This window comes from Macaca fascicularis, chromosome 9 (assembly GCF_037993035.2).
Source record: "Macaca fascicularis isolate 582-1 chromosome 9, T2T-MFA8v1.1".
NCBI lineage: Eukaryota > Metazoa > Chordata > Mammalia > Primates > Cercopithecidae > Macaca > Macaca fascicularis.
The window spans coordinates 98,110,182-98,123,622 of NC_088383.1; the positions used below are offsets into that span (position 1 = coordinate 98,110,182).

At 41.1% G+C, this 13,441-nt stretch overlaps 1 protein-coding gene across 2 annotated transcripts in view; it reads right to left on the reverse strand.

Annotated features, from left to right (window-relative positions):
* The window catches only part of LIPA (lipase A, lysosomal acid type), a 39,274-nt gene that overhangs the window by 5,300 nt on the left and 20,533 nt on the right, over positions 1-13,441 (reverse strand). For both annotated transcript variants that reach the window (XM_005565904.5, XM_005565905.5), the window contains exons 4-8: positions 9,724-9,922; positions 8,416-8,525; positions 6,318-6,454; positions 4,937-5,083; positions 3,758-3,829 (exon numbers count right to left, since the gene is read on the reverse strand). In XM_005565904.5, the coding sequence (XP_005565961.3) occupies positions 3,758-3,829; positions 4,937-5,083; positions 6,318-6,454; positions 8,416-8,525; positions 9,724-9,922 (665 nt within the window). The remainder of the gene's footprint in view (positions 1-3,757; positions 3,830-4,936; positions 5,084-6,317; positions 6,455-8,415; positions 8,526-9,723; positions 9,923-13,441) is intronic.

The window sequence follows — 13,441 nt, forward strand, 5'->3', positions numbered from 1 at the left end:
GCAGAGCTATAGTCTGGAGGGAATTGGGTCCCTGCACGGCCTCATGGAACATAGCCAAACCCCCCACTGTCATCAGTCTGGGCCACCGCTCTCTAAACTTTATTATGAGAAAGAAAGAAACTCTTTATTTATCAGGTGTATTTTAGGGTCTCTAATACAACAACTAAGCTTGTATCTAACAAATATAATGACATTTCATTAAATGAATATTTACTTAAAAGCAGATGTAGTATGATCTGATTTTTGTAATGGAAATGATTATATTACAAAATTGTAAGATTATACCAAAATATTAATAGTGGCTATTCCTGGGTGCTAGATGTACAAGTCATTTTTCTTTCACTCACATATTTTCTAAAATTTCATAAAACGTATTACATATATAACAAAATGATAACAAATATCCTTTTTACAGTGTTCTTTAAAAGCCTACCAAAAGTATGCTTTTTCCCTTTAAAGAAAAAAAAAAAACAAGAGCACATCATAATCATCTAAGGTACTTATTCAAACACAGATCCCAGGGTCACAGTCCTAGGAATTCAGAGTCTCCACAGGTCTCAGACAGGCCCAAGAACCTGTATTTTTAGTAGCACCTTAGGTAGTTCAGAACAACACTGGAAAGCTATGTTGGGATGGCCTTCTTCAAACAGGCAAGAGTACCCGGGCTCTGGGCAGGGCCAGGGAGAAAGTGAGCAGTAATATCAAGTCTTGGCTCTGGGGAGCTGTGATACTCATCAGGTTTATAAGGAGAATGGAAAGATGAGTACACTAAATTTAAAAGCCCACTAAAGAACGAGGTATGGAATTTATTAACAAGTTAATACTAATTATTTAAACAAAAACTTCTGAAGGTACTGTAAACAAAATGGCCTTTAAGGTCAACCCCAAACTCATACCACAAGAGCCCTCTAATGCCACATCTGAATTCTAGCCCCAGCCTGCCCGGCATCCAGGCCTGGTCACCTTCCACAGAAGCCTTTTCCTGCGCTGCCTCTTGGAGCCTGCAGCCTGCACCAGTGGCAGCCCCTAGTCAACAGCCCAGAGGAGGGAGGGCCAAAGGGAAGATCTGACACAACGGCTGCACAAAGCAACCAACCATTTTATTGACAAAAGATGGTACAGTGGGCAGAAGAGCAAAGGACCAGGCTGCCTTCTACAGCAAATCTGGGCTTTGCAAATATTCTGGAGGTATGTTCCACGGTAGCTAGAATCTAAAGTCACCAGGTCACAAATGGGGCACAGAGCAGTGCCCGGCCCTCAGCCTGCAGCCTTTGACCCTGGCTAGCTGCTGGATAAGAGGGCTGGAACAAGAGCAGTAGCCTGGATGACAGCCAATCCAACATCTCTACTGCAAGCCCCATGCTCAGTGGTGGCCCAAGACACAGAAGGGCGAAGCAACACAGGTCTGTAATATAAAATAGGGTTGGTCTAGGACAGCCTTGGTTTCAACATTCCCAAGGGCCTCTGACATCCCAGGTCTGGTGGCCATTTGTCCTTTGCTGAGGCCTGGCGTGTACTGCGCGTGGGCTGCTGGCAGTCACTAAGCTGGTGGGAAAGCTCAGGATCTGCCTCCAGGCAGCTCAGTCACCCTCCATCATCTCTGGGGGTGCAAAAACTGCTGAGGTGACAGACACTGGGCCTTTTAGGAAAATGTCCATTAGGTAAGAGGTTCTAGGCATCCTCAAAAATGTAGGAGATTCTAGTGACAGGGTATATGAAGAAAACAAGTGACTATAAGCATAAATGTGACCAAGGAGAAAAGCAGAGACCTGAACCAAGAACCGAAATCCTCAATCTCTGTGAATTTGAGGATTTTTGAAGGTTTGGGGGCATTCCTTAAGTGGTAAGCATGTGCTGTTCAGCATGTCATGAACTATTTGCATTCCAGATGCCCCTCTTTTAGGCCACAACAAACTGCCCCTGAGGGACTGACATTTAACTCTCAGCCTTCTAGTTACTATAAAGGGCCAAGAGCCTGAGGCCAGGCTCTTCCTAGTTCCTTAGAGATGAGCCCCAGGGAGAGGAGAACTATGGCACTGTCAGAGTTCCTGGGGCAACTGAAGAAGGAGATGAAAGTATCAGGATGTGCCGAAAACCTGGTTGAGCAAAATAATCTACCAGGCAGATTTTTTAAAAATACAGATCCTCAGAAATAAAAAGGAATGAATACTGACATACACAACATAGGTAAATTTCAAAACAAGTATTCTGAGTGGAAGAAGCTGGACAAAAACAAGTATAAACTGCATGACTGTTCTCCTACAAGCTCTAGAAAATGCAAACTAAGCTACAGCGACAGGAAGCAGATCAGTGGGATGGAGGGGAGGGATGGGGGAGGTGTCACAAAGGGGCAGGAGGGACCTTTAAGGATGATGATATATTTCCTGTGTCGATTATGGTGATGGTTTCACAGGTGTACACAAACACTGAAATATATCAAATTGTATACTTTAAATACTGTATGTCACTTATACCTCAATAAATTTTTTTTTTTTAAATAATAAAACTACTCGGGAGGCTGAGGCAGGAGAAACATGAACCTAGGAGGTGGAGGTTGCAGTGAGCCGAGATCGCACCACTACACTCCAGCCTGGCGACAGACAAAAAAATAAAATAAAACAAAAAATAAAAGTACAGATTCTCTAGTCCAAATGATTGGGACACAGGAGTCTTTGTTTTATAAGCCTGGAGGGTAGCCAATCTAAGAGTTCCACTATAATCCCAACTCCCAATACTTTTTTAAAGCAATGATTTATTAAAGGGTGTACTTTCTAAAGCAATTTGGTGATTCTGATGCAAGCAGTGACTGCCAGGTGTTTTTTGGAATTACTATTCAAGACACCTACAGTATCTTGGTTTAGGGCTTAAATGGTGAGTGGTTTCATATTGAAAATGAAGTTAGCTGAAAAATAAATGGCACAAAATTATGTCCTGAGGTAGAAAGAAGTCCCTGACATATTGTCAGGTGAAAAAAACAAAAGCAAGCTATAAAACAGTAAGCAGAAGAAAAATCAATCTATTTCTACATCTACTATTTCTATCCATGTCTTTAACAGCATCGTTTTGAAAAGAGGTATAGAATAGAATGCAGAGACATTCAATATCTATGGATATGCATTTCCTCTCTGTCTAGGGTTATAGAATGATTCTATTTTTATTTTAAGATAATTTTTTTCTACATGTAGTTTCTAAATTTTCTAGAATGAACATGACTTATTTAAGTGATAAAATAATCAAAACTGTATTTCAAAAGTCAGGGGCCCCCATTCACATCTATCATTGGTTTAGCTCCAGTTTGTTCACTGCTGTTCTAAGCATATTGCGATCAGGGGTTAATGTTGCAACAGCAGTTTCTATCTTCGAAACAGCTTTAAAATCACTCTTTATGAAGCAACACACAAATAAAACAAATCTAGGACTCAATGAGAAAAAGATGGAGGGGAGGAAACGGGGAGGAAAAGAAAGGCAGGGAGAAGGAAAGGGAGAGAATATATTAACCTGAGATTTGAGGAAGGGAGAGGAGGGAAAAGAAAAATGTCAACCCCAGTAGCTGTTTGTGACCCACGTATAACACAGTGTGCCCCACTACAGATATCAAAAGCAACACAAGCACGATGACAAAAACCCAGGACTCTGCGGAAGAAAACCGGATCAGATGTGTAAGCAGGTTGTCTTTCTATTTGGGAAGGGTTTTCATGCCCAGACCTTTCTGATGTTGATTTTACATGAGCCCCAAATGCATTCCCGGAATGCCTACCTGGCTCCAGTGTAACATGTTTTGCACAGAAGTTCCAGCGGGAGAATGTGTTGTATATACATCCACTCTAGACTGCAAAATAAATACATTGAAATGAAGAATGAAAACAGCATTAAGGTGACATTGATAATAAACATTGTATTTTGCCCTTCAAAGCACTAAAAACTAGAGCCATAATCTCAAGTACATGAGATCAGAGATAGAAAAAAATTATTTGACTAAAAATCTGTCCTATAAAAATACATACAACCACACACGGAGTCCTTAAGAAGGAGGTACAACAATATGGTAAGCACGGGACTGTGTGGGTTGCGTTTACAAGGCATGTTCATTTTCTTCTTCATGCTTTCATGAATTTCCCAAATTTCATATAACAATCACACCTTGCTTTAATTACCAGACAAAAGGAAAATGGCACTTAAATTCCTTAGGGCCTTTATTCCAGGATTTTAACCCTTTTTTTTCAAAATGCCACATGACAAACTAACAAATAAATACATTCAGAAACACGAGCATAGTATTGGCCAAGGATTTACATTCTATAAAATAAAATGGGTTTACATTTTATAAAATGTATTTTTATAAATACACACACACTGCAAGCATACACATATGTGCATAAAAATGGCCATTCCAAATTTAAATACTTAGAGTAATTTTTTTCGGGGGGTACATGTGCAGGTTTGTTACAAGGGTAGCTTGCATGATGTTGAGATGCGGGCTTCTATTGATCCCATAACCACAGTACTCAATATTGGCTATAGTACTCAATAGGAAGTTCTTCAGCCCTTGTCACTCTCCCTCCTTCCTCCCTCTCCCTCCTTCCTTTTGGAGTCCCCAGTGTCTACTGTTCCCATCTTTATGTCTACCACTTATAATAATTTCTAAAAGAAACAAATCACTAGAGTAAATATAAATATTACAACTTAATTTGTGACAGATCTCCTCATTCAATAGACTCCATCCAGGTACAACATAAGAAGGTGACCACAGCCAGCCTGAGGATAGCAGCAGGTGGTACCATATTCTAGGCATTGGCCAAAGTTCATGCTTGTGCCTCTCAAATGAAAGACCCTTCAGAGTTCTGATGAGGTCATTCCTGCCTCTCCCACATCATTCAACACAAATAAGCACATTCACAGATGAAAGAAAATCAAGTCTTACTATAAACATGCATACCATATTTAAATTTCTCTCATTAAATCCACACAGAAGAAAACAGAGATTTCCACAGAGCTCCTTCAGTATGACATGAGTGCAAACGTGGGTACCCAGCCACTTCAAAAATGCACTCTGGGGAAGAAATTCTTTGTCTCCAAATAAGTCCTACAAAATAAAAAGAAACCCAAGAACATCTCAGCATTTCATGCTGGTGCATAGGTCTCCATGATTCACCTCAGAAGCAGAGACAAGTACCCAGTGTCTCCACGAATGGTCTCAGGAAAGAATGGCAGCCAGTGGACATCAAACCAGGATGCTTTTGCAGAAGTTTACCAAAGCAAAATTCACACACTACAGAGGTGTATTGAAATTCTCCAAATGAAGAGATGGAGGGAGAAAAATAAGTTTACAGCAGACTTCTCCAATGGGAAAGGGCCTTAATGATCACCCCTCCCAGGGCCATCCCAAGTAGTTTTCATGTGACTGATGGATCAGTGGTTACTTCTAAGAAACAGTCAAGACTATGATTGATCAGTAATGTCTGCCGGAGGTGTGTCCATCTAATTCAATGCTATTGGCCAGCAGGCCAAATCCAGCCCACCACTTGTTTCTTGTTTTATTTTGTTTTGAAAAATTTTTTTATTGGCCGGGCATGGTGACTCATGCCTGTAATCCCAGCACTTTGGGAGGCCAAGGCAGGAGGACTGCCTTGAGTTTCCATCTTTCCTGTTAAACTCTTCTAAATGGTCCATGAGAGATGTTATACCTGATTTCATGTATATATTTCTATACAGAATTTCATATGTGTGTGTGTAAACATACATTTCATAAAAGACATATACTGCATGCATAATAGACCATCTGCTCTTACCTAGCTTAAAACTCTTTTTCATGAAATCTGTTTCCTCCTTGAACAGAGGTTCGGGTGCCACAGCTTTAGGGCAGAGCCCCGAGGAAGCTACTGGCTGTGTTTAGGAGCCATATTATAAAATACAATAATGATAGCGTTGTTAGGTCACCCTCAGTGTAGCTAGGGATGGGCTTTTGGGAACATTTCCTACCTGCCATCTCCTACATCCTCGGTGCACAGGCTCCCCTCATGGGATAAAGGGCAACACCACCAATGCTTAAATTATTTTCTCCCAGACTCTCCTTGCGCTCCCTGTGAGGTGGGCAGAGCTGTACTGACACATGCCAACCATGAGTACACGTGGCACCAGTGTGCAGGAAACGGCAGCCCCCGGGTCTGGAAGGAGGGGTAAACGGAAGAAGAAAAGCCCACTGCTCCACTGATATCAAAATGCAGGGCAAGAAGGTAGATTCTCCCTCCACTTTCCAGTTCTTCAGATCTCGGAGGAAATATGTGGGGAGAGGAGAGGGATGGGAGGGGTCCAAGTACCTTAATGAGAAGATCTGGTAGTCGCCCTAATTTGGCCATAGGGCTAGTACAGAAGTCGACTGAAACCACAGGAGCCAGGGCAAAAAACATTTTAATCCTCTTGGCCAGCTCAGGGATCTGTGAAAATGCTATAAAACCTGTGAGAACAAAGGGAAGAAAACAGGAATTCCATCTTCTGGGATTTCCTTCTCAGGAAACACAAAGGCCCACCCTCTCGTGGCGGCCTGAGACCCACGCAAGCACCACCACTAGCAGGAGGCAAAACACTTGACATGGCGCCCTCTGAACTTCCGTGTGCCCTAACACTGAATTTGGTTAAACTAGTCAATCAAGCATTTGTTAATGCTTGTTCCAAATCTCAACCTAGATAAGCACTGTAAGAAATCCAGGCTGGGGGAACCAGAAAATCTTCCCAGTTCCTTTTACAATGTAAATAACAGGCTGTATTTCCAAGAGCCTCACCCCATCACCTTTATGCCCCCCATGCCCCTCCTCCAACGAACAATTAACAGACACCACGTTCAAATAAACCACCAATGATTTCAAAGGAACTCACACATTTGGAATCCCCTAGCTTTAAAATATATTTTAACCCTTGCTGTGGTTTGACTGTGTCCCCAACCAAATCTCATCTCTAATTGTAGTTCCCATAATTCCCATGTGTTGTGGGAGGGACCTGGTGGGAGATAATTGAACCATGGAGGCGGTTTCCCCAGTACTGTTCTTGTGGTAGTAAGTCTCAAGAGATTTGATGGGGTTTTTTTGGGTTTTTTTGTTTTTTGTTTTCAGACGGAATCTGGCTCTGTCGCCCAGGCTGGAGTGCAGTGGCACGATCTCGGCTCACTGCAAGCTCTGCCTCCTGGGTTCATGCCATTCTCCTGCCTCAGCCTCCCAAGAAGCTGAGACTACAGGCGCCCGCCACCACACCTGGTTAATTTTTTGTATTTTTAGTAGAGACGGGGTTTCACTGTGTTAGCCAGGATGGTCTCGATCTCCAGACCTCATGATCCGCCCGCCTCAGCCTCCCAAAGTGCTAGGATTACAGGTGTGAGCCACCGCGCCCAGCGGAGATTTGATGGTTTTATAAGGGGAAACCCCTTTTCGCTTGGCTCTCACTCTCTTGTCTGCCCTTGCTCTTCTGCCATGATTGTAAGGCTTCCCTAGCTCACAATCCATTAAACTGTGAGTCCGTTAAACCTCCTTTTCTTTATATATTAAGCAGTCTCTGGTATGTCTTTATTAGCAGCATGAAAATGAATTAATACAACCCTCTCTGACGTCTTGCCACCTGGTCCCAGAATGTCACTTCAGGAAGCAGTGGGGCAAAGGGCTCAAGCAGGCAAGTCATGAAAGAAGAACTATAAATAAAGAAAAATGCCTAACTCCATCTTTTTCTGGCAATATAACCACATGTTTTGAGACCCTTAAAAACATTCATATCTTTCATATAGTAAGGCTCCTTCTAGGAATATGTTCTAAGGAACGCATGTGACGGGAACACTAAGGTGTTAGTCATAGTAAACATTAAAAGGGAGATTAAATAAATTATAGGACAGGTTCCTAGCCCCTAATTACAAAGACTCTTGCTTGCTAGAATTATGGGCAATTTTTATTTTCTTTAATTTTGCTAAATCTTCAGTTCTGCTTTTCTACAGTGAATATGCATTACTTATATAATCAGCATAAATTAAAATCATATAACTTTTCAAAATCTTTTGTAAACCAAATGTACCTGTAGTTAGTTATATTCCACTTAACTTCAGGAGGCTGTATATTTTCTTGTTTTCTTTATATAAGCCTCTGAATTTAGAAACTACTTGTTTTCTACCCTTTCCCATCCCTATCTTGCTTTATCTAGGAAAACATATAATATATTGTGGCTTACATTAATTTCTTCAATTTCAAGAGAACCATATACCATGAATTTTCACAGAAGACTAAATGTTACCAAAATTCCTTATCTTATTTATTATTTCTGCTTGGCATTTAAAAACAAATGGAATTTGAACTAACATCTTTTTATATATCACTTTTAAGAAAAGTACAAACTCTGTAATGAAGAATTTATACCAACTTCTAGTTTTATTTACATACATACCTATTGTGGTGCCTTGAGAATGACCCACATAATACACTTGTTCTTGGCCAGTTTTATTCAGAATGAAGTTAATGGAAGCTGGTAGGTCATATTTTGCCATCTCATCGTAACTGTAATCCAAGAAAGGAACTCTTTCATTGAAATAGTACATAAAATAGAAGAGCACACCCATACTGAGTATGCAGTTTGATGAGTTATCACAAACTAAACACAGCTGGGAAAACCAGCAGTGAGTCCAGGAAACAACACCAGCAGGACTGCAGAAGCCCCCTTGGGCTCTCTTCCAGTTGTGTCTACCAAAGGTAACTATTGTCCTCATTTTTCACACCAGAAATTAGTTTCACCTGTTTTTAAATATTTCTGTAAGTAGAATTATACAGCGTGTATTCTTCTGTATCTGGCTTCATCCATTTTTTGCTGCATATAATTGTAAGTTGTTCATTCTTATTCTACTATAAAAATATACAACATTTTATCCATTCACTGCCGACATGCATTTGGGTAGTTTCCTGTTTTTCACTGTTACAAATAGCGTGACCATAAACCTATTCTTGTATATGCCTTTTGGTAAAAACTCTCATTCTTGTGTTTCACGTCCTCAGGGGTGCCTCTGGTTTTAAAAATGGGAAGCCAGCCTGGAGGCTGCTATAGTGCTGCTGACTTTCTCTGATACCTGGTACCAGAACATAGACCAAAACCCAAGTGTGCATATAGGTATACGCGTGCGCATGTTGCCATGGCAGGAGAAGAGCCAACCCCTAGCAAGTTCATACAATGTGCCAGGTTCTGTGGAGGCTCCTTCTCTGCATCCTCTCCTTTAAGCCCCCAGTGACCTTATGAGGTAGGTGTTTCTTATGCTCCATTTTACAAATGAGGAAACCAAGACACAGGAGACTTATGTAAGATGTCCAATGTCATATAGCAATTAACTGGTAGAGCCAGAAGTAAGAGGGAGGAAAGGAGAATTTCTGGAAAGAAGAAAAGTGAACATCTGGATTACATATTTATGGAGAAAGCAGGAAAGTTATGGAGCAACATTTACCCAGCAGCACCCACACCACCAGAAATGCCAAAATAACTTAAGAATTCCTAACTAAATGTAAATCTTAATGTAACCATTTGCTTAAAATTTACCTAACTGCTAGTCATTAAATTCCTAGCAACGTTTAAAACCTTTCAAAAGACACCAACTTTCCCTCTCCTACAACTTCAGAGGTACACACCTATCTGCCTCTTCTGCTGGAATCCTGTTGCCTGCTTTAAGAGTACTAAGGAAATACATCCATGCCATTATCAATTCAAACATACCTGAAAGCCCAGAATTCATCCTGAGAAACTGAGAGTGTCTTATGTTTCCGAGACCAGGTATTTCCTCTGCTGTTGCCCATCCACACGTCAAAACCAGCATCAGCAAGAATGAAGCCCAGGCTGCTGTTGGCAAGGTTTGTGACCCAGTTACTAGAATCCGCCAGCAAGCCATGTTGCAGGAAGACAACCGGTTTGGGACCTGAAAAACATTCATCGTTTAGGAGGCAGTAGCACCAAGCTTCAAAACAAATATGACATCTTGCTAAATAGAACATTCGTAAAAGATCCATAAGCAAATAATGAACTAGAAATAAATTGAAAGACTGAGGTGTTGATGTACTCCCATATAACATTAGTAAAGAATTTTTTTAAAACAGCACTGGCAAGGTAGCAGTGAAACTGGACCATTTTTTGCATGTCCACTAATAAGACACACTTATATAAGCAGCAAAAACAAAAATCAATATAATATATTTTTAAGAACTTGTAAAATGTTTTTACAATTTGCTTTCATAATTGCATTTCTCACAATAATTCCTAACAAAATAAACCAAAAGAAAGAAAAAGATCACACATAATGAGACACCACTATACATGTATCAGAATGAGCAACATCCAAAAACACTGAAAACACCAACTGCTGAACAGGATGGGGAGGAATAGGAAGTCTCATTCATTGTTGGTGGAAACGCAAACTGGTAGCACCACATTGGAAAAGCTTGGCAGTTTCTTACAAAACTAAACATACTCTTACCATATAATCCAGTAATCACGTTCCCTGGTATTTTACCCAAAGGAGTTGAAAACTTACATCTACACAAAAACCTGCATACAGATGTCTATAGTAGCTTTACTCATAATTGCCAAAATTTCGAAGCAACCAAGATGTGCTGCAGTAAATGAATGGGTAACTAAACTGTGCTACATCCAGACAATGGAGTGTTACTCAGCCCTAAAAGGAATTGAGCTATCAAGTCATGAAAAGACGTAGAGAAACCTTAAATACATATTACTAAGATCTGTAAAGGCTGCATTCTATATGACATGCTGGAAAAGACAAAACTATAGAGACAGTAAAAAAGATCCTGGTTGCCAGGGGTTAGGAGGGAGGAAGGCATTCATAGACACAGCAAAGAGGATTTTTTAGGTCAGTGAGACTACTCTGTATGATACTATAGTGGTAGATACATGCCATCATACATTTGTCCAAAACTATATAATATACAACATCAAGAGTGAACTGTAATGGCCGGGTGTGGTGGCTCACGCCTGTAATCCCAGCACTTTGGGAGGCTGAGGCGGGTGGATCACTTGAGGTCAGTAGTTTGAGACTAGCCTGGCCAACATGGCAAAATCCTGTCTCTACTAAAAATACAAAAAAGATAGCTGGGTGTGGTGGTGCATGCCTGTAATCCCAGCTATTCAGGATGCTGAGGCAGGAGAATTGCTTGAACCTGGGACGCAGAGGTTGCAGTGAGCCAAGATTGCACCGCTGTACTCCAGCCTAGGGGACAGAGCGAAACTGAGTCTCAAAAAAAAAAAAAAAAGTGAACCCTAATATAAACTATGGACTTTGTGTGAATGTAGGTTCATCAGCTGTAACAATTACAATTCCACTCTCCAGGGGATGTTCATAACAGGGGACTGTGGGGACCAGAGGGTATATGGGAAATCTCTGTACCTTCCACTCAATTTTGCTGTGAACTTAAAACTGCTTTAAAAAATAAAATTTAATAAAAATTTTTAAAGCTGAATAAAAGTTAAATAGATAAAAAGGCTCACACACACAAATTCATAAATATATGTGTCTGTGTCTGCCTGTAAGAATTTATTTTCTACTCACCTGTACCTGAGACAGTGATACAGCAGAAAAAAAACAAAGATGTAGGAGCCAAAGAAACCTGACCTCAAGCTGCTTACCTATTGCTGAGACCATTCAGTTATTCAAAACAAGCCTTGCCGGGCGCAGTGGCTCAAGCCTGTAATCCCAGCACTTTGGGAGGCCGAGATGGGCGGATCACGAGGTCAGGAGATCGAGACCATCCTGGCTAACACGGTGAAACCCCGTCTCTACTAAAAATACAAAAAACTAGCCGGGTGCGGTGGTGGGCGCCTGTAGTCCCAGCTACTTGGGAGGCTGAGGCAGGAGAATGGCGTGAACCCGGGAGGCGGAGCTTGCAGTGAGCTGAGATCCGGCCACTGCACTCCAGCCTGGGCGACAAAGCGAGACTCTGTCTTTAAAAAAAAAAAAAAAAAAAAAAAAAACAAGCCTTTACTGAGTACCAACTATGTGCCTGGCATTCTTCTCAGCACTGAGAACACAGCAGAGAACAAAAACAAGAGGAAAAACAAATACCCCCGTGGAGCTGACATTATACTGACCATGAGTTTTATTCACTCATTTGATTCATTGATTGATTGATTGATTGATTGAGATAGGGTCTTGCTCTGTGGCCCAGGATGGAGTGCAGTGGCATGATCTCCCCTCACAGCAACCTCCACCTCCTGGGCTCAAGTGATCCTTCCATCTCAACCTCCTGAGTAGCTGGGATTTCGGGCATGCACCACCACACCCAGCTAATTTTTGTGTTTTTTGTAGAGACAGTGTTTCACCATGTTCCCAGGCTGTTCTCGAACTCCTGACTCAAGCAATCCACCCACCTCAGCTTCCCAAAGTGCTGGGATTACATCCAGGTGTGAGCCACCACGCCCAGTCTGACCATGAGTTTTAGACAGCTCAGACAAACCTAGGCTCAACTCTGTCCTCTCCAAGTTCTGATGTGACACCTTGGGGAAACTTCTCCTAAAATTAGTATCACTTCCTGAAGAGGAGAAATGATAATACACATTTTATAGGACATAGTGAGATATGAGATATTATATGAAAAGTAGGTAGCAAAGTGTCTGACACACAGTAAGAGTTGACTATACATCAACTCATAGAATTAAGTTGCTTAACCAGCCTGCGTCTCAGTTCCAAAAATAATTATTAAGAGGAATAAGTGAGGTAAGTACCCAGCATAGTGACTGACACATGGGTCACAGTAAACAAATGAGAGCTTCCTTTGCCCTCTGCTCATTCTTTACAATAGTGAAAAACTGGAAATAAGCTAATTGTCAAGTGGTCAAATAATTCATTGAAATCCACTTGGTACAATAATTATCTATCGACCATGACAAGGACAGTGACAGCATAGAAAAGCTTATAACATACCTTGCAAAAGGAAAAAAAAAGCAAAATACAAAATTATAGACTACTCTGAATTATAGCTATGCAAAAATAATGTACACCAAAGAGGAGTGAAAAATACCAAGGAAAAATGAGAAGAATGATTTATCCGGATGATAAGACTATAAGTGAATTGACAAATGTTCACTTCTGCTAATGTCCTAATATAGATTTGGTAACTAGCAAATTGTTTTTAAATGACAGTTCTGCTGCAAGGCAGCTTCTGTGGACCACTCTGGAAGGCACTGCTCACATACCTGAAAATATACATGGTACTCCCTGGAGTTGTACAACCTAGGGATGCTGTACCCTCATGTTGTTAAAATAGCAGGACCCCAGGCCAAGAGTATAAAATGATTCCCATAACTTTTTTTTTTTTTTAAAGAGACAAGGTCTTGTCTTATCACCTAGACGGGAGTGCAGTGGCATGACTGCTCACTGCAGCCTCAAACTCCTGGACTCACGTGATCCTCCCACCTCAGGTCCCTG